The sequence below is a fragment of the Cuculus canorus genome, chromosome 17 (assembly GCF_017976375.1).
Source record: "Cuculus canorus isolate bCucCan1 chromosome 17, bCucCan1.pri, whole genome shotgun sequence".
NCBI lineage: Eukaryota > Metazoa > Chordata > Aves > Cuculiformes > Cuculidae > Cuculus > Cuculus canorus.
The window spans coordinates 9245962-9267343 of NC_071417.1; the positions used below are offsets into that span (position 1 = coordinate 9245962).

At 47.8% G+C, this 21382-nt stretch overlaps 1 protein-coding gene across 2 annotated transcripts in view; it reads left to right on the top strand.

Moving 5' to 3' along the window:
* Positions 1-21382, top strand: part of CORO1C (coronin 1C) — a 58875-nt gene that overhangs the window by 36216 nt on the left and 1277 nt on the right. For both annotated transcript variants that reach the window (XM_009560464.2, XM_009560463.2), the window contains exons 3-9: positions 5849-5971; positions 14808-14937; positions 16805-16986; positions 17562-17681; positions 18305-18409; positions 19568-19713; positions 21239-21296. In XM_009560464.2, the coding sequence (XP_009558759.2) occupies positions 5849-5971; positions 14808-14937; positions 16805-16986; positions 17562-17681; positions 18305-18409; positions 19568-19713; positions 21239-21296 (864 nt within the window). The remainder of the gene's footprint in view (positions 1-5848; positions 5972-14807; positions 14938-16804; positions 16987-17561; positions 17682-18304; positions 18410-19567; positions 19714-21238; positions 21297-21382) is intronic.

Sequence of the window (21382 nt, forward strand, 5' to 3'; positions counted from 1 at the left end):
TCCTGTAGAAGCTGTGATCAGCCCTGAGAGGCAATTAGCACGTGGGTGAGTGAGCGCACACCTCAGGAATTATCTTCTTGAAAGAATATGTTGTTCTGCAGGTGACATGCCTTCGTGTTCATCCACGGCATATGTAAGTTGTTAATCAGCCCAGGTTGCCCAGGGAAGTCGTGGCTGCCCCATCCCTGGAAGTGTCCAAGGCCAGGTTGGATGGGGCTTTGAGTAACATGATCCAGTGGGAGGTGTCCCTGCTTTGAGTTTCCTTCCAACCCAACCCATTCTATGATTTTTTTTCAGTGTAAAACATCCTGCAGTTGCACCCAGCTCTGATCTCCCGGTTCTCCAGTGAGCTGCAAGCGCCTGGTGCGACCCATGAGATCCCTTGGCTCTGCGGCTCCTCTTCCAGCAGGGTGAGGTGATCCTCACCACTGCTGCCCGCTCCACCCAGCTGCCCACATGCCTAAAACACTCCAAACTGTGTATTGAGCTGCCATCCCAAATCTGCTGGAGCCGCGTGGTGCCGTGGTTTTTCAAGCCCTGCTCTTGCTGCTCTGTTGGCTTTGTGCAGGATTCCTGTCTGTCACCACGGTTTTCTTCCCTCCTCTTTGTGCATCCGTTTAGGTCTGGGCACTCAGGAACAAGGACTTTTGTCTCCATTCTGTAGCAGCCTGTAATGCTTACTGTAATGTCACAGCCCTGCAGCTGTCGAGGTGATAAAACAGGAGCTGAGGAAGATCTGGAGAGCACAAGCCGTGTTCTCAGTGGTTCGGTTTGAAAGCAGAATGTAGTTATCAATGCCTGAAAGTCTCTTATTGCATGGCATTACAGTAGACCTTCAGGGAGTGACACTTTTCATAATCTCCCGAATTAGTTATGGATGCCTCGATCGGTTTGCGGGGTGACTAATGGCTGTTTGTCACGGTCACGAGAGCAAAGCACTTTCCTTACATCCTACTGCTGTGGTTTCTCCCAGCTGCCTCCTGCTGCTGCAACCAGAGGTGGAGTCTTGGTGGCCACAGCACAATGAACTTCATTTGATTGGGCTTTGTGAAACTGGAGTTTGTTGTAAGGACAATTTAGCTGAGAAAGACACAATTTAGCTAAGGAAAAAAGGAGTATTTTCTCTAACAGAGAAAAGGTACTTGTTGGGTTGTGTTTCAGACTTTGCAGTTGTGACCTGATTTCCTTCCTCAAACTTCTGTGAAGTGAGGGTGGGGGAATTGCTTTTGCTTGTGCAACTCGATGCCACTTCCCTATTTTCAATGGTGATTTTAATGAGCGCAGCCATGGGTTGGGGGAAGCAGCTGTTCTCTGGGATATTTTTACCATAATCCATGAGCTGTTTCCTCCATCCAATTGCCCTTTTCTGGCAGAGAAGCCGTTGCAAGATAGTCAGTTCATAAAGCTCCCTCTTTTAAAACAGTTTACCTGTGATGCTTCTCTGTCATTTCTGGATTTAATAACGATGGTTCTTCTCATCTGTCATTTTTCTTCATTTCACTTCAGTTCTGGAGTCTTCAAAGACATAGATCTGGTGGAGCAAGTCCAGAGGAGGCCACGGAGATGATCCAAGGGCTGGAGCACCTCTCAGACGAGGACAGGCTGAGAGAGTTGGGGTTGTTCAGCCTCAAGAAGAGAAGGCTCTGGGGAGACTTCAGAGCAGCTTCCAGTGCTGAAAGGGGCTACAGGAAAGCTGAGGAGGGGCTCTTGATCAGCGAGTGCAGGGATAGGACGAGGGGGAATGGTTTTAAGCTGAAATGGGGAAGATTTAGTTTAGATCTTGGGAATAAATATTTTCCTGTGAGGGTTTGGGAGGCCCTGGCCCAGGTTGCCCAGAGCAGTGGTGGCTGCCCCATCCCTGGAGGTGTTCCAGGCCAGGTTGGATGGGGCTTGGAGCCCCTGATCCAGTGGGAGGTGTCCCTGCCCATGGCTGGTGTTGGAACTGGATGGGCTTTGAGCTCCCTTCCACCCAAACCATTCCATGATTCTATGATTTTTTTTCCTGATCTGACGTGTGAAAGCACAACATGAATTCATTTGGTAATGTCAGCTTCCAGCCTATAAATGGACCTGAATATTGAGTGTGCTTCTAGTAAACACTATCCAGCATATTAGTAATAATCCTCAAATTCACCTTTTTGGCTCACTTTTTGTGAAATACAACTCCTGAGTTTCAACAGTTGTTACTGTGATGTGTTGCTCAACCGGACTCATAATGGATTATGAGAAGGATTTAATTTCTTGAAGTCGTACCGAGTTAATTTTAAGCTGTGTGTCAGCACTTGAGATTTATTTTAAATCCTTAACTAATTAGTATTACATTTTAAAAATGAATAAAGAAATCCCCAAACCTGGGAGTGTTACAGGAGTGTGAAAATGCACCCATTTGGCAGCAAAGTCGCAAACTTCGCGGTGTTCTTGTGGCAGAAGTGTCTTTTTTACAAGGAATTGTGTTTAGAAACATTGAGTTTGGTAATTTTACGGCTGGCTCGAGTTTTAATATCATACTGCAGGCTTCCTGGTCTTTCCCATTTGGCAAAGCTCCCCAGATAGTGGTTTTAAACTCTCCTTTGCACAGCTAATCCTGTATGATGCCGGGAATACGGGTCCCCTGCTCCAGAGAGGGGAACACTGCTGGGAGGAAGAAGCTTGTGGTGTAGCCTGTGCAGATGGTATTTACAAAAGTGGCTTAGAGAGGTGGTAAAGCAATGCATTTGAGTGAAACCCAGCTCATTTCTTACCCAGCTGGGTGGTTGAGGGGATGGTGTGCTGGGTCGGATCCTGGGGTGGTGACATGGGTTGGCGTCCTCTGACAAGCACCCCCCAACCCCTTTGAAGAGTTGTGCTTTCTAATAGAAGTGTTTTATAGTGGAGCAGATGAAGTGCAGTTAGAAGCTTGCCGACGAGAGATCTTGGTCTTTGTTCTGCGTTCGGGAAAACATGGTTATTTCCTGTGCCCCGCAAGGACAGGTTTGTGTCTCTGTCTGCAAGTCAACAGCTTCTCTGAAACTGGCTGGACTTCTGGCTGAACTGCAGCTTCAAACAGCACTGCAGCCTTTTACAGTCACCCCTTCTGTCCCCCTACACCCTTATTTATTCTCACTTTGCTGTTTTGAGCAGCTGAGTTGGCCCTTCAGTGCAGCAGTGCCATGCCGTCGTGGACATTGATGCTGCTGGGGTGTGCGTCTCTCCTCACGTTGTCTTCTGCCAGGACCTGGGGAGGGTTGTGTTTGTAAGCAATGTGACATCTCCTCCTTTGAGCTCTGATTGCTTGGGTTTATAATTTTTTGTGAGTAAATGTGTTTGAGGTTGCTTGAAGTTGCTGCATCTCCCACTCTGCTTCCAAATAACATCTCGTTGGCCCTATCCTTACTCTGTTCTCTTGTTAGAAATGGCTTTTGCGTGCCACTGTCTACATCCAGACAGGAAAAGGGTCCACTTTACAGATGGTGATAACCTTTGACATGGGGCAAAGATATTTCTGCTCAATTTGGTTTAACTTCCCCTTTGTGCATCTGCAGTTTCCTCTTGATCCAGATGACTCTGTTCTAAGAGAGGTGTGATGTCCTTGTCTAAAACAGCTCTGGTGCATCCATCTCAGGTTCTTCAGCTTGGCAACAAGACTGAGCTTTATTCTTGCTTGGTAACGAGACTGAGCTTTACTCCAGCTTGCTGCTTCACCTGCTGAAGGATGGGGACTCTTTTCCCTGGAAGTCCATCTCTGCGCTGGTCCCTTCTTTTGGGCATCGAGAGCTCTCTCTTGCCACAGGCTCACACAAAGCTGCCATTGCCTCGTTTTCCTCTCTGCTCTCCAAATACTGCCGTTTATGAGCTAATGGAGGTACAAGATAGCTGGTTTAAAAAATGAGCTCCGTTTTAGGTGATCAAAAGCAGACGGCGGGGGTTGCTGGTCCCTGCGGTCAGCCGGCTGCCACAGGCAGTTGGCTGCTGTTGCTCCTGCTGCTCAGGTTCATCCTGATCAAAACAGAAAGGTGAAGTTTGGGGTTTAATTTGTTCAAATTGATTTTTTTTTTTCCTCCTCGCAGTAATAAATTACTCTAAAACCCCTAAACTGAACTGACAAGCGCTCGTGCAGCCTGATAATCATTACCATGGGCTCCTCGTAGAGGATTGCTCGGAACAGGAACAGGGACTCACTGACATCACGCAGTATTAATCTTATTTTTTCTTTTGGTTTAGGTCTGTATTTGTGTTTAGCCTGTAATACGACTGCTGAAATACCTTCATGTGCATACGCTCTGCATGGTTCTTTTTAATTAGGTAAATTAAAATGGATGAACTATACATGTCAGTTGAGCGTATTAATTTTTTAAATCCTATTTTACATTACGGCATCCAAGAGGGATTACACAGGCTTTAATTTTTGAATGTCTGGTTTATGGCTTTTCATCCACAACACCTTCACTTTTAATAATTCCAGAAGCATCTGAATCACCAAGACAGTGTTTTTTTTGAAGGCTAAATTAGACCATTTAGGAAATAGTGGTTGTTTTTGTAACTTATTCTGTTTGAATCTATGTCTTGTTTTGTTGCTAGTAGAGATCTTCAGGTCAGTAGCCTTCAACAACCAGTATCCAGCATTATTCTGGTCCTTTGTACGTAAGACAGCGTTGAATAGGAACAACCTTCCACATGGAGCTGAGTCGGAGGCGTATATTAAGGGATGTAACCTCCGAGGTCGGGGAATGTTATCACCAAATGGCAGGAGTGAAATGCCAGCCATTTCTTCTGCATGTTTAACCACGAAAGAAGACGACCCCGTCTCAGACCTTTCCCTGCTGTCTCTCTTCTCCTGTCACTTGTGAAAAGGCCGTCGTGGCGTTCCCTGGAAAAAGCCCTTGGAGCGGACCTGGGTTCTGGCCCTGAAAGTGCGGGAGTCTTCTGCTCCCCCTGCCACAACTGCTGTGTGTCTTCATTATGTTAAATATTGCTTCCTTTGCGTGCAAGGCTTGACCAAGAGAGATAACGATGTTTACCTGAGTTGATTTTAATTCCCTTTCACATTGAGGAAGCTGGGATATTAGGTGCATCAGCAGGTTTGAGGGGGCAGATGCATCAGAATGTTAAGGGACTCCATCAGCAAAATGTAGACCCAGTTCGCAAAGTTGGTGTCTGTGCAATGACTGCATTGGCATCACTGGATTTGTCTCAGTTCAAGTGGAACATCTCATTAGCTTCTTTTCTTAGAAAGTTTATCTGTGTAGCAAGATTCTGGTGGCCTTTGTCCTCCAGTCATGGAGAGGCAGATACAGATCAGGGAGGGTGGCAGTCTGCCTCAACAGTATTTATTCCTGAAAACAGTATTTTGCTTTGCACAACTGTGTCTTAGAAACTTTCCATGTAAGCAAAATACTTCTATGATGAAAACAAGCAGACTTGGTAAATTCAATGACCAGCAACACCCTTCAATTAACATTTTCGCTTGGTTATCTTTAGTTGTCACTGGCCGCCGTTGTGAAGCACAGAAAAACCAAAGCTTCACTGTGTGGGCAGAGCTCGCTTCCTGAAACACTGGGAATGGGCAAAGGGATGACAGAGCAGCAAATGCTGGGATACAGGCAGCAAAGCATCCCTGCATCTGGGGGAGCAAAGCCATCCTGTCCTGAACCTCTGAACTCTTGGCTTTGCACCATGAGTTTGCAGCTGGTCAGTGCTGGAGAAAAGTCTCATTCATTTCCTTTGCTGATATAGGAGGTGATTCAAATTTCATGGAATTCTGGATACTGAAAGAGTTAATGTAGAATTAGGAAGCCTCATCCTCTGCTCTGTGAGGTGTGCTCTGCACTGTCTGTGTATTACAGCTTTCTTTCTTGTTTTCCCCCTTCAGACAGGCAGAATTGACAAGTCCTACCCGACAGTGTGTGGCCACACGGGACCGGTGTTGGACATAGATTGGTGTCCTCATAATGATCAGGTCATCGCCAGTGGCTCCGAGGACTGCACTGTCATGGTAAGTGGATTTAATTTCTCTCACGTTTGCTTCATGCTCAAAATGCTGCTGCACAAGACGCTTGTATTTCTAAAGAGATCTCTGCTGATGCCAAGGGTGGAGTCCTTGCTGATGTGAGAGTGGCCATGGGTGTTCTGCAGATCACGTTTGGTCTCGCCTTAGGAAATGATGCTGTCTTGGCTGCAGGACCTAGCTAAAAATTGGAGCAAAATAACGGAGCAAGCTTTATTACTTGCAGAACAGCAGAATTTGGACTCATAACTGGCACTTTCTTCTTAACCTTGTGTTGGAAGAGGTGCAATCTTAAACTTCCGAGAAGAATCTCTTAAGCATTTTGAGTAACGGGCTTGGCCCTTGTCTTCCTGGCTTTATATTCAGTTGCTTTTCCATTTTTTCTTCCCCTGGGGATTTGTCTGATGTTTGAGGTGACCAAAGAGAAGGAGGAGTGCCAGTCAGTGGTGAGGTTTCTTGATTTGTAGTGCTTTGCAGAAGGCTGAGATAGTTCCTTACCTCAAATATCCTAATGGATGTAGTGGTGTGTGTTGGGAAGAGGTGGGAATTGGAGGGTAACCAGCCCGTGAGGTTTCAGAATTGCTTCAGTCTTTGATTTAAGAGTGACACTTTAATGTTTTCCGATATCTACGGGTTGTGAGTGGGTGTCAAAAGGGTCTTTTTGATAAATAAATAAAAAATAATCCAAATTCTGCACCTGCCAACCTTGATCCTGAGACCTGTTTTACCTCAGTCAGAGCCCACTGAACAATAGCCGACCTTGCTCCATGATGGATGTGGAATCCCGTGTATGCAAACACAGCAGAATAAGTGAAAGAAAATCCTTGTAAGATGAAATAATGCCAAATAACTTCAGTGATCTTTGGCCATATTTAGAAATGCTGTAGGCTGAATGTTATATTGAAATCTTATTATAGATCATGTCAGATAAATTCCTTTGCTTCTGTTCATCGTTAAAATGTTTGGGAGGGGATTCATCCCAAGAGGCTTTTCTTGGGACAGCTCTTGCCTGTGATCTCTCAGTCTTGGAAGCTGAAGCATGTTAACAAATGTACTATATTTAATATTAAACAAAACAACCAGCTTCTGTGTTTGTAATGTTCACTACTGGGCCAGAACTAAGCTTTGAAGGATGCAGGAACGTTCCTTCAGAAACCAGGGTCCAGAAGGGCTGCGAGTCAGAAGGAACGGTTTCTGAAACATGAGCATCAACAGAAGTGGGCGACGTGAAGGTCCATAAAGCAACATAAGTCTCTAATCCGAGTGCAATGAGAAGTATGTTGTGAGGCTCCAGAGGGATTGAATTATGTAGAAAAACCAACAGTGTTCAATTACAAGTTGTCCAAATGCTCCTGGTGGAGTCACAAACTGACTGCGAGTGTCTGAGCCTATGACTGCACAAACAAGCTCTGTGGGGCTTAGGTTCGTGGTGGGTTGTCTGCTTGGCGTTTGCTGCTCTTCCGCCCACACTGGAGCAGGGGACGAGCTTCCCCTCTGTCCCTGGAGGCACCACACGTGGTCAGACACTGCGGTGTAGCTGGCTGTGAGTTTGCTCGCTCATGTTCATGTATAGTACCTGTTGGTGTGACCGTTTCTGGAGTGGAAGGCAACAAGCAGCTGGGAAGGTGGAGTAATTGGGTCCTTGCTGCGCTTGAAGGAACAAACACAGCACCTCTTGATTTGGAAGATGTTAGGTGCGTGTTAGGTGGAGGTTTAAAATTCAGTGAAGCTGGGTGCTAACAGTAGTGATAGAGAAAGCGAAGGTGACGAGCTAAAGACTTAAGTTGAACCTCTTGTTAAGTATTGCATGACTTCTGATGGGGAGTCATAGAATCATCAAATTGTTTGGGTTGGAAGGGGTCTTAAAGCCCATCCAGTTCCACCCCACTGTGGAACCCATGGGCAGATACACCTCCCACTGGATCAGATTGCTCCAAGCCCCATCCAACCTGGCCTTCAACACCTCCGGGGATGAGGCAACCTGGGCCAAGGCCTCACCACGCTCACAGGAAAACATTTACTTCTAAGATCTCGTCTCAATCTCCCCTCTTGCAATTTCACACCGTTCCTCCTCGTCCTATCCCTGCCTTCCCTGATCAAGAGCCCCTCCCCAGCTTTCCCTCTCCACACAGCTTGCCAGCCACAAGGAATCATTTCACCTGCTCATTACACGATAACATACGGTTAGAAAGCCATCAGTTTTTATAGAATCATGGAATGATTTGGGTTGGAAGGGATCTTAAAGCCCATCCAGTTTCCCTACCATGGGCAGGGACACCTCCCGCTGGCTCAGGGGCTCCAAGCCCCATCCAACCTGGCCTGGAACCCCTCCAGGGATGGGGCAGCCACCACTGCTCTGGGCAACGTGGGCCAGGGACTCCCCCACCCTCTCAGGAAAATATTTATTCCCAAGATCTAAACTAAATCTTCCCCATTTCAGCTTAAACCCATTCCCCCTCATCCTCTCCCTGCCCTCCCTGATCAAGAGCCCCTCCCCAGCTTTCCTGGAGCCCCTTTCAGCACTGGAAGCTGCTCTGAGGTCTCTCCGGAGCCTTCTCTTCTTCCAGGCTGAGCAACCCCAACTCTCCCAGCCTGTCCTCGTCTGGGGGTGCTGCAGCCTTCGGATCATCTCTGTGTCCTCCTCTGGACTCTCTCTAACAATCCCTGTTGTTTGTGTGCTGAAATGATTGTCCCAGATCACTTGGGACAGTTGTTAGCTGGGCTGAAGAGCTGGAGTATGTAAAGAACAACCTTGGCCCAGCCTGTTTGGAAACAAACTGGATGAGCTAATGAACCTTCCCATTTTTAATTGTTTTTTTCTTTTTTTTCTGTTCTGGCACGGGTAGTTTAGCATCCTGTTTTCTTATTTTTTTTAATAAAAGTTTTGGAGTTCTACTTCCTGAGCAGCCTGTCACTGCAGAAACTCATCTTACTTTAAAGGATACGCGGTTGCTCATCAGCTCTGAGCTCTTTATTAGCCCACATGAAATGAGAAAAAGTGATGCGGTAGAGGAAATCACGTGGCTTTCTGCAGAAGTGCCAGCTGCGGTTAAAAAACTACCTTCTGCGTTTAAAGCCCATCTGTGCCTTGGCACTCAAGGATTTAGGATCTTACCCTTTGCCACAACAGATCTCATCGGCGTCAGCTGGACATGTATTGAGGGAGAGAGCATGGCCTTGAGATGCAATCTAACTGTCGTCTCCGAGATAAAGAGGACTGATTCCCTGCAGCCCTATCTCTGAACTGTCTGCAGCCCTCGTGGCGTTGCACAAGGAAGGCTCGCTTGGCCCTTTCAGAAACTAAGAGCGCTTTCATAGGTGTAAAATACCAGATTTGTAGAAGGTGGAAATACCCTGTGAGCTGCGTATACGCCTTGAGCAGATATTGTATTTGAGATCATTAGAGGAGGGGTTGAACTAAGGGATAGGGAAGGATCTTTTTTGATACTGCTGGTGTTTGGAGCTGGGACAGCTTTAGAGGTTTGGCTGTGTGCAGCTGCATTGAGATGTTCTTCTGATGAAATGCTCTTGCTAGGTGTGATCTGACTGCTTCAAGTGATACTCTCTTTCATTCTCAGTACCTGAAGGGGCTACAAGAAGGCAGGGAGGGACTGTTTACGAAGGCTTGGAGTGATAGGACGAGGGGCAATGGGTATAAACTGGAGAGGGGCAGATTTAGACTAAACGTAAGGAGGAATTTCTTCACGATGAGAGTGGTGAGGCCCTGGCCCAGGTTGCCCAGTGAAGTTGTGGCTGCCCCATCCCTGGAGGTGTTCCAGGCCAGGTTGGATGGGCCTTGGGCAGCCTGAGCCAGTGGGAGGTGTCCCTGCCCATGGTGGGGGTGTGGAACTGGATGATCTTTAAGGTCCCTTCCAACCCAAACTATTCTGTGATTCTATGATTTTGCTGTCACATCTGATGCATTCATAAATGATGTGGACATAGTAAAGAAAAAGATGGTTGGGGACAATATATAAGTCAGCTCACTCTTACCAGACCTTTGTGCAGGTTATGGTGCCAGTGGATAAAAGCATGTCACTGAGACTGGCAGGGGAAAAGTAGAATGGACTCCTCCAAAATACCGCCTGCTTTCTTCTCTGGGGGAACGTAGGCTTGTGGAGGAGCGGATGGTCTTCCTTCATCCCACGCTGGGTATTCCTTGGACGTGCGTTGGCCTCTGTCCCCTCCTGCCCTTGCCAGTTGGAGTGCAAAGCCAACAGATTCCTTTTGAGTTGGCAAATGCAACTTCCTTGAAGTGGTTTGAGACATAAAGAAACACTTGTAGTCTGCAAGCGTTTCAGTATTTCCTCTTTATGCCTTGTTCTCCGGAACGTGGCCCATTTCATGTGTCCAGAGAGCCCTAATCAGAGCAGCAATGCGATGTGGGTAATGTTTGCTGATTCCTTGCTGAACTTCTTTCCTCTTTTGCATAAGAGTGGGACGGGGAGTCCCCATCTCCTCCACTCCAAATTGCTCTCAGAAGGACCTCCTTTAAAACATGCAGATACCTTCTGTAGTGTTCTCTATGAAGAATGATTTTCTTGTGCCAGCAAATAAGGAATTACTTAAATATTCATGCTTGATGTTCTGCTGAATGACTGTAATGCACTGCGGGGCTTTTAATTCAGCTGGGAAGGGTTTGATTCTATTAAAGCTTTAGATGGTATCAGATGGCCTTTCTCAGGTATGGAAAAATTGCTTCATCAGAAGGTGAATACTAATGAGTTTGCATGTAATGGCCAGAGTAGAGTTGTTTTGGTGGAGCAAATTGCTTCAGTAATTAAACCAGAGCCTTTGCAGTGACCTGGGACACCGACCCGATCGCAGACAGTTAAGATGTGGTACCAGGATAGGATGAACGAGGACTGATTTGCTGTGGAGAGGGTCTTGCATCTATGAAAAATGGATGCATAAAGCGCCTTTTCCTGCAGCTATATGAGAGCAGGGGTTTGAGAAAACCAAGGGCTCAAACTCATTTGTTTCTTCACGTAATATAGACTTAGGAATTAGTGCTGTTTCTAGAATTTGACTTACTCTTCTCTGCAGGTTGGTGCAGAGCCAGGCTTTTGATTGTCTTTGAAGCATATTGAAAAAGTGCAGAAAAAGTTTGTTTGATTGTCTTCCTCACACGCTGTTTGTGCAAAAGCTTTCCCTCCTCCTCTTCCTCCGAGACCCAAACCTTTCCACCCCAGTGTGACTTCACTTCCTCCATCACAAACAAACCAGCCACGGTAACTTAATAGAAACCCACAAAACTGAAATAACCCCCAACAACCCCAAACAACTGGGAGAGCTCAGAAGCTGTTACTGATACCCAGGTAATCTTGCACTATTTCAAGGTTTCCTTTTTGTCCCCCTGTGGAGTCCGCATCTCCTGCAGGTTGGGTCACGCATCCAAAGCGAAAGTTCCTTCCTTTGCCCTGCGCATCCGATCCCATCCCACGCTGAAGGCAGGCACCCCACCCCGTGCAGGAATGAGTGGGCCAGGGCTCTGGGGAGCACACCCCGACCCTTCACACTCCTAGCTGCTTTTTGCAATACCAGGCAGGATTATTAGGTCAATAGTTGCTGTAATCTGCAGGGGATTACACTGGTCTGCAGCTGCTGGAAACTATAGGGGCTTTCCCTTAGAGAAAGAAAAAAATCTGCCTGTCCTCCAGAGATTTTAAAAACTCCTTTTCATTGTTTTTTTGCCTCTGATTTCTCCTTTTCCTCTCCCACCCTCTGCACTCGCTGGCTTATGTTTAAACTTGGAGGGTTTTGGCACGCAAGATACTTCGCTATGAAGCTGTGCTTGCAGAGAAGATCCCTGCACTATTCCCAGCTGGAACAATGGAGAACAGGAACGGGAATTGCTGGGAGCCCATCCGTTTGCTCTGGCTGCCCATCGGCAGGGAGGAAGGTTGGCTGCAGCTGCAGGTAGAGAAGCTGCTCTGACCTGGCTGCTGTCCCTGCATGGCTTTTCTACAGGTCACGTTTGGCCGAGAAGTTCATGCTGCTCTTTTTGTGAATAAATTCCATTTTCAAAGCTTCCCTCACAAAGAGGGAGGCTGAATGAGTAGGGACAGGTCAGTTTATCACACCACTTCTCTCAGGGACAGAAATGGCTGTGTTTGTCAAGGCTTGATGTTTTTAAGGGCTCCTCAAGACTCTGGAATAACCAGATGTCTGGCTTCCTGCTTAATCCTCGGTGTAACACCAGCTTACATAGGTCAGTCTCGACTGTCATGACCTTTTCATCTAGTGGAGAAGTGGGTTTGGTGTTTTATCCGTTTCTCATCCCCACATCAACTGTCCCCCAGCATCTGCCTGCCAGGTGGAACTGTCAGATGGAAGCTGCTCGTGTGGAGCATCCTCTACCCCTGCTCTGCTGGGCACCTCCTGGCTCTCCTGCATGGCCTCTTCTGCTGGGGACTCCTAGCTCTCCTGTTCCCTTTCCAACTTTCTCACTGGTTTGGGTAATACCACTTTCCTTCAGTGTTGGATTGGTGCTTACAGCTTTGAGGAGCTGGAGGTGATCCATCAGAGAGACCAACGTGCAGTTGTGTTGTAAAGTGCAGGTACCAGGTTTAGCAGACTACCCTTAAAGTTCCCCTGGCAGCAGACGTGTTTTAAACTGTTGCTGCTGTTGGGTTGTTGTTCCCTGACTGGTAAGAGGAAAGCTGCTTCTATAAAGCTGCTGTGTGGCCAGCAGGGTGAAGGAGGGGGTTCTGCCCCTCTGCTCTGCTCTGGTGAGACCTCACTGGGGTCCTGCATCCAATTCTGGAGCCCTTAGCCCAGGAGGGACATGGGGCTGTTGGAGCAGGACCAGAGGAGGCCACGGAGATGATCTGAGGTTCAGAGCACCTCTCAGGCGAGGACAGGCTGGGAGAGTTGGGGTTGTTCAGCCTGGAGAAGAGAAGGCTCCGGAGAGACCTCAGAGCAGCTTCCAGTGCTGAAAGGGGCTCCAGGAAAGCTGGGGAGGGGCTCTTGATCAGGGGGGTCAGGGAGAGGACGAGGGGGAATGGTTTTAAGCTGAAATGGGGAGGATTTAGTTTAGATCTTGGGAATAAATATTTTCCTGAGAGGGTGGGGGAGTCCCTGGCCCAGGTTGCCCAGAGCAGTGGTGGCTGCCCCATCCCTGGAGGTGTTCGAGGCCAGGCTGGATGGGGCTTGGAGCCCCTGATCCAGTGGGAGGTGTCCCTGCCCGTGGTAGGGAAGCTGGATGGGCTTTAAGATCCATTCCAACCCAAACCATTCCATGATTCTATAAAAACTGATGGCTTTCTAACCGTATGTTATCGTGTAATGAGCAGGTGAAATGATTCCTTGTGGTTGGCAAGCTGTGTGGTGTTCCAGCACAGACTTCCGAGACCTCGCTGTGGCTGCAGCCACTCGCAGAGCTGGTGTCGAGTTGGCAGTGAGCAGCACGACATCCTCCTTCTCCCGACTGAACAGCTCCAATTTGCAACACAGCTTAAAACTTGATTGCTATTTAAGCCTTGGGTTATGTCGTTTTATTACTAGTGCTGTTCCATCAGGCAGGAAGAGAGAGATTTTCAGCATTTGGAGAGAAATTGCCTCTGAGGTTGTGTGTCCATCACAGGTCATTCCTCCTGGAATGCTGAGGATACCAGGAGGGATAGCATTGAGAGCTGTGTGAGTGACAAGTGAAATCATTTGAGGGTTATTTAGAGGTTGAGCTGGTATGTGCTGAGAGTTTTTGCATCTCGGTGGGGTTTATTTCAGCAGCAGCCAGCCCTGCAAGAAGGGAGAAACTGGGATTAGCATAAAAATCCATGTCACCCTCACGCATGTCTGTCTGCCTGGCTTCCGAAATCCGCTCTCAGCTCTCATCTGCTGGCTCTGACAGCTTGCTTGGGCACCGTGGGCAGGGTCTGGCAAGCCCTGTTCCTTAACTCCAGAAAATCAAACAATAGAAGATGCAGGAACTGTGCTCTAATGCTGCCACCTATCTATAGGCAGCTATAATTGCTCACTGATGAGCCCTCTATTTAATTTTTTACTACCCTAAATGTAGGTCAGATTCAGTTCAAAGATGATTCTCCGATGCTGAATTGCAGGAATAGTTTTGGTAGGGCTGATCCTGCCTTGGGGCATGGGGTGATGGGTTTGGTCTCTCCCATCCCTGGTCCCTGCCAGTTGCAGAAGCTGCCTCCTCCAGTGCATAAACCTCCTTTGGCTCCGCAGCTGGAATTTCAGTGCTCTGCGATGCTCGGGGGTCTGTTCTGTTCCTCCTCCTGGGGGTGCTTGCAGCAAGATTGTGTAACCGAGCAGGCAAGGAGCAAACAGGCAGTTTTTGCTGCATTCCTGCAATGCCAACTTGGGCTACTTCAGCCTTTCCCAGGACCAGACTGCTCTGAAAGGAGGCTCTAAATGTAATAGGAAAACTAATTGCTAGCGTTTCTAAAGAAATAAAAAATCAGTGCAGCTATAGCAGCAGCATTGTTCCTCCAAGGGAAAAGCATGATTTGAAAAGACAGCAGCTTATTCAGGTGGAATTTGGGGTGCAAGGTGGTTTGAATCCATCTCAGGCAGTGTCTGACGCAGATGGATCTCTGGACACAGCCATAACGGGGCATTTGCAGCCTAAGTAGCCAGTGTTTCTTTCTGTGCTGGCAGCGTGAGGTAAGAAGGGTGTTACGTACAGATCAGCCGAAGGTTTATTGGTGGCTGGAAATGATTCCCTCCACATTTCTCTCTTCCTGTTTATATCGGGAAGTGACAACTCTCTGCCATGGAGCAGGATGCAGGAAGCAAACAGGTAGCGTGCTTTTCAAAGAGGATGGCCCTTGGCTAACCATCTTTCCTTTCCTCTTTCCAGGTGTGGCAGATTCCCGAGAATGGACTCACCCTGTCCCTGACAGAGCCGGTGGTAGTGTTAGAAGGCCATTCCAAGAGAGTTGGCATTGTGGCGTGGCATCCGACGGCACGCAACGTGCTGCTCAGTGCAGGTACGGTGTCTCAGCGCCGTGGAGTCAACAAGTATTTCTCCCTCGCGTTTTGCTTGCACATCGGGTATTTTGGAGAAGGGCTTGTTGACTCCTTTTCCTTTTTTCCTCTCCTAGCTGCTTAGAGCCAGTGAATCTCAAGATAAGGGCACTGAACACTGGTACATGTGGCTCGCAGCCACCTCCTTATTTTAGCCTTTCATTACCTTCAGTTGACAGGGGCGAGAACCAGTAGGTTGTCTGGAGGCATGAATTACAGCAATAAAATTCTTCTGGGCTTTATTTGATCTGCAGATTTTATCCACTGATAACTATGTACTTCTGCACTCTCCTCATCCTTGTGTTTATATACTTTTATAAAAGACCCAAGTGTTTCTCCTTCATGCCGGTCCCTGCAAAGTATCGCAGAGTCTGGCTGTTCCTCCCACATACTTCGATTTTCAAAATTATCTGCTTGACTGTACAGTCTGTGCAGTGAGATCCTTCTGAGCGCTGTAAAACAGTCAACATCATTATGGGAATGAAATGGAGAAGTCATTACCCATTAGCACGATCTTCGACTTTCATAGCATGACCTTTTGGTTGCAGCCCAATAAAAGGAGTAAATCCTTTCAGCTGGGCTGTCAGATGAGCTGGTGTTTTCTGGGGATAGAAATGCCTTCCAAGGTACCAGTTTGATCTGGTTTCTCCAAAAATGTCCAACTTGCAGATCTTGTGGCAGGCAATGTGATGAAACTCAGTGTGAGAACATACAAAAGGAGGAGGTGGTTCTTCCATAGCTTCCTCAGACTCAAGCATCAAGATGTGTGGTGTCCAGGCACTCTGGCCAGGATTACTCCTGAGAAACACAGAGGAGAGGGGATGCTGTTAGATCACTGCAGTCTCCAGGATTCCTCCTGGTGACAATAAACTGGTTTGGGATGTCTTTCATGCCCTTTGGGAGTTGGGATTGTTATATTTTGCCTCATTATGTGTTTTCACCTCTCCAGAGTTTCACCTCTCGAGAGGCCTAGGACAAATTACTCAGTCAGGCATTGTGGGTTCCTTCCCTTACGTGGTCCTCCTATCCTTTATTTCGCTGTCATCTTGTCTCAGGCTTTATTCTTTATCCTCTTGCTGTCTGGCCCTTGAACAAAACCACCTGCCTGATGGTTGTAGTCCTTGTGAAACTGCTGAACTCAGCTTTGCCGCCTGCCATTCTTTTTTTCTCCGTTGTTCTGCAGTTTCTCCTGCTGCCACTTCCCTATTCTCCATCCGTGTCACTGTTACTCTTTCTGCCGCCAATCTCTCTGACCTGAGAAGGTGTATGGAGTTGTGAGAACATCATCTCTTTGCCCTTGACACCTTTTGCTCTGTAGTCCTGCAGTTGAACCAAGATGCAGGAGCTCCCACACGAAGCTCCTACAGTAACAGTGGCCAGGACACACTTTACCAGATCTCCTTCAGCGGCATCAGTACCTCCTGGTTGTCCCTTCAGCTTCGTCTCTGCCAGGGCCCTCTCCTGGCCCTCCTGCCCACCCCATGCGTGTAGGCAGCGTGTTGGTTGAGATGGTGACAGTGTATGGGAGCAGTGATCAAATGCTGCTGCAGAAACTGCCTTTGGGGCAGCTACAGCACTCTGAGAAGGGGCTCGGTGCTTTCACGCGAGGAGTTTCATGCCCTCTCTGTCTGCTTCATCCCTGCTCTGAGCCTATGTTTAAATGAGGATGTGCTACTTGGGGCTTCGTGTACGTGATGGTACGCAGAGTGTGTTCACGTCAGCATCTGAGGCTTTGGAGCTGCAGCAGATTTTATCCCTTGGTCCCTGCTGCTGCTTTTTTCCTACTGTATACACCAGAGTTGTGACTTTAGCTGTTATTTTCTCTTTTAGGTTGTGATAATGCAATCATCATCTGGAATGTGGGCACAGGTGAAGCCCTCATAAATTTGGATGACATGCATGTGGATATGATTTACAACGTGAGCTGGAATCGCAACGGCAGCCTCATCTGTACAGCTTCCAAAGACAAAAAAGTTCGAGTTATTGACCCCAGAAAGCAAGAAATCATTGCTGTAAGTTTAATTAAAGAAGCAACTGGGTTTCACTCCAGCAGAGAGTTAGCAGGAGCGTATAGAGAAAGAACATTTTTGCCTTTATACCATGTTTAGTCATGTTTTTCAAAGTGAGGGAAAAATTACAGAAGGGATGGTAGTGGCTGATGGATTTGTCTGGTTTTATTGGGATTAGTGTTTGAACTAGGATTTTAGGGCTCAGTTTTAAAACCTGCAGGACTGTAATTCCACATCTAATCCTTTTGTATAATTACAGTTCCAAAGTTGTGTATGCAAAGTGGAGGTTTAGCAGCCTGCTTATGTGTCGTAGCTTGTGAAGAAGTCTTCCCCCAGCTTTGCAAGGGTCTGATAGGCAAAGCTGAAATGAGCCAGGAAGGACCATTTCTTTTGTAGTTTAGTGATTGGGTTTTTCCCTCAAGTGTAGGGCAAAGATAGCTGGGTGTTGCTCTGTGTAGTCGGCATCCTGCATGGAGGAGCAGTGTGTCCTGCCAGGGGTTCCGTGCAGCCGGAAGAGCAGCCCCCACCAGGTGGGCTTCCTATTCCTTATTAGAGGCTAATCTGTAAATCTCTTTTAGGAGAAAGACAAAGCCCACGAGGGAGCCCGACCCATGCGAGCCATTTTCCTCGCTGATGGAAACATCTTCACAACTGGCTTCAGCCGCATGAGCGAACGGCAGCTTGCCCTCTGGAATCCCGTAGGTTCCTGGCCCATTACTACTTTCTGTTGTAACATCTGTGGAGTTACGAGCCCAGACCTGCAGAAACCCTCTAGTTTCATGGTTCATGAACTTGGCCATGTTCCCTCTTCCATCCACTGCCCGCTCCCGCGCGGGCTTCCTGTGCCAGAAGGTGTTGCCGTTATTTAGATGTTCACTCAGTAAAGGAAATGAGTTCTCTTGTACCAATCTCTGCCTCGCCAAGAGCAGTGATGGAGCTGGGAGCTGCACATTTGAGGTGTCTGAGATGATGTACACAGCAAGCCGAATAGCTGCGTGAAGGTCGCTTCATTCTATATGTTATATGTGCGAAGTGACTCAGTAACAATCCTGTCACCCCGGCACACGACACTCACTAATGTGACTATGTCACATCTCTCCCTCAACTTTGTGAATTATCTGCTTTTATTGCATTTTGTGGTTAAAATGTCCTTGGGGAATGAGTAACATTTACAGCGTTTGTTATGGTAACAGGCAGATCCATCAGGGTGTTGAAGACACCGCCGAGAGTTCCACTAGCTACATATCACTGTTAATAATTTGGATGCTGAATTAACAAGAGCTTTTCCCTTCCTTTTTTAACATCATTGTTCTGTTTCCAGAAAAACATGGAAGAGCCAATAGCCCTTCATGAGATGGACACCAGCAACGGAGTTCTGCTGCCGTTCTATGATCCAGACACCAACATAATTTACCTGTGTGGCAAGGTAAAAAGAAGCTTTTGGAATGACAAGGCTTGTTGAGGGGCAAATTCCTGTTGAATGAATGATGCCTTTGAAATGAATCCCCATGTGTCTCTATAACCAAAAAATCAACACTGCTGCGATGGTCAGGGCTACAGAAATAGGGCTGCTCTGAAGTCAGTGTGGTCCTCACGCAGCAGGGCCATCTAGAGAGGCTGTGAAGTCTGCCCTGTAAAGGTCTGTATGTAGCTGCGTGTTTCTTTGAGATGGATCTGCTTAGACAAAAGTGCTCTTCACGTAACAAGTCCAATACCGTCATCAAAACATCTCTTGTTGGTATTGACTCAAACTATTGTATGTTAGTGTGAGAGGAAGGGACATTTCAGATGTTATCCTTTTTGTGCTTGAAGATGATGGAGCATGTGGCAGCGGTTACTGTAATTTTGTGGCGTTAAATAATAGAAAAATGGCATCACATGCTCCTTTCTAAAAGCAATTTGTAGGCATTAAGTGCTCTGAAGTGCCTGCTTCTGATGCCGCAGCTTTGGACTTCGTACAAATAGGAGCCGAAACCAAGATGAATGAGTAATTACAAAGGAGGATCCAGAGAAGTACATTCAAGCATCCCATCTTTGTAGACAGCTAATGAGAAATACATGTTTTATATCTGCGGCTTCTTCTGTTGTTCCAGAGATGCTAGCGTAGGAGAATTGCCTGGAATCTAAGAGAAACTGGTTTCTAGCCTTTCTGCCTGGCCGTGGCAGAACATTTAGGTTTTTCACAGAGGAGATGTGGAAGCTGAGACACCCCCAGTCTTGAAGCAGGAGCTCAGGTCACTGTACCACAGTGTTTTGACGAACAGCACTGAGAAACAGTTCAGTGACTGTAGTTGGATTACTGTAAGGATCCGCTGGTGCTGTGTGGATGGCGAGAACACAGCTGTGTGCTCTCTGAGAGCCGTTGCTGTGAGCAGCCTGAGATGAGGCATAGTCAGCTGGGAAGCAAGGGAAGTTACAGCCTGAAAAAAATATAGCAGTGCTCTGTGACGGTATTCCTAGAAGGAAAGGCTGAGACTGAAGAGCGAGACTGGTGGCTGCCTTGCCTAGCAGGGAGCGGGCGGGTAGGCGCGGGGAACGCTGGCTCCTCCAGGCTCTGGAATGGTCCTTGTTTCCTTTCTCGCAGGGTGACAGCAGCATTCGCTACTTTGAGATCACGGATGAATCCCCCTACGTTCACTACCTCAACACCTTCAGCAGCAAAGAGCCGCAGAGGGGCATGGGGTTCATGCCAAAGAGGGGCCTTGATGTGAACAAGTGTGAGATTGCCAGGTAAGGAGAGGGGCTGTCGGGGTAGGTGGTGGCATAGCCAGACACCCTGTCACGAGTTCTGCCCTTCAGGAATGCGGAGATCAGCCGCTGGGCATCAGACTCTGCTGTTGGGAGGACCTCTCTGCAGTGTTTGTTGGAACTTGTGACAATGAAGCGATGCTTGTAGTGGGCATAACACCATATAACCTCAAAATACGCTGGGAGACTTAGGCTGAGTCTGTTAGAAAGGAGTGAGGGATGTTTAGCAGAATGCATTGTCTGCAGAAAACTTAGCATCAGGTTGGTTACAGCCTACACTGTCAACATATCATTGATGAACTTCTGGTGCCTGATACCAGTCTGCAACTTGTACACAGCAACTGGCTTGGAAGCTGGTTTCAGGAATTTGGGAAGTAATTAAAGCAGCAATACAGTGACCAGAGTGCAGCTTTGATTCAGAAAACATGGCAAAGGAAGAAGGCACTTCAGGAAAGGTGGTTTATATCACTGCAACAGCTCCTGGCACACCAGTGGTAGGGAACACGATGGATGTTGCTGCTGAAGCCTTTCGATGCTCGTTTGATTATTCATGAAAGCAGGAGCCCCTGAAAGGGAGCAGAGCCTGTGCTTGCCTGGAGCACATGAATATTCCAGCGTCAGTGCCCGGTGGCCAGGCTGAAGATGTTGGAGTTGCGGCACTGGCCCAAAGCAGGACTGCAAGGGGTGACAGGAGCATGGAGACTGCATGTGTGAGCAGTGAGCAGGCTGGCTAGTGCGTACCTGTAAATCACTGGTGTGGGGCTGGTCTCGATGGTCTGAGCCGGAGCTGAGCCTTTGTCACAGCCCCTTCTGCCCAGAGTGTGACCCAAACCAGGCTATGATTCTGTGAAGAGGAGCAACGAAGCTGGTGAGGGGCTGGAGAACAAATCTTACGAGGAGTGGCTGAGAGAGCTGGGGTTGTTTAGCCTGGAGAAGAGGAGGCTGAGGGGAGACCTTATTGCTCTCTACAACTACCTGAAAGGAGGGTGTGGAGAGGAGGGAGCTGGGCTCTTCTCCCAAGTGACTGAGGACAGGACAAGGTGGAATGGCCTCAAGCTCTGCCAGGGGAGGTTCAGGCTGGATATCAGAAAAAAATTCTTCACGGAAAGAGTCATCGGGCACTGGAACAGCTGCCCAGGGAGGGGGTCGAGTCACCTTCCCTGGAGGTGTTTAAGGGACGGGTGGATGAAGTGCTTAGGGACATGGTTTAAGGGAGTGTTAGCAATGGTTGGACTCGATGATCCAGTGGGTCCTTTCCAACCTGGTGATTCTATGATTCTGTGAAGTCCCCCAGTACCTAAGAGGGGGGCTCTGCACACATCCAGGTGGTTTCCTCCAGCCCTTTCAAGTCCTAACGCAGCCGAGTTGCGATTCTTTAGAGTTGCTCATGTTCCTTCTCCTCTGTCTCCTGATATGCTGCTGTGCAGGAGCGACAGAACCAAGGCCTCCTTTGCACAACGTCTTGGCTGTCCTCACATCTCTCACACCTTTTCTATCTCTTTGAAAGGTTCTTCAAGCTTCACGAGAGGAAATGCGAGCCCATCATCATGACGGTTCCTCGAAAGGTGAGTACTACCTCCTGGTTACATGGTTTGAAGCCAGCTCATGCCTTCCAGCCCCAAACTACTTGATCGATTCATTTCTTCTGGCT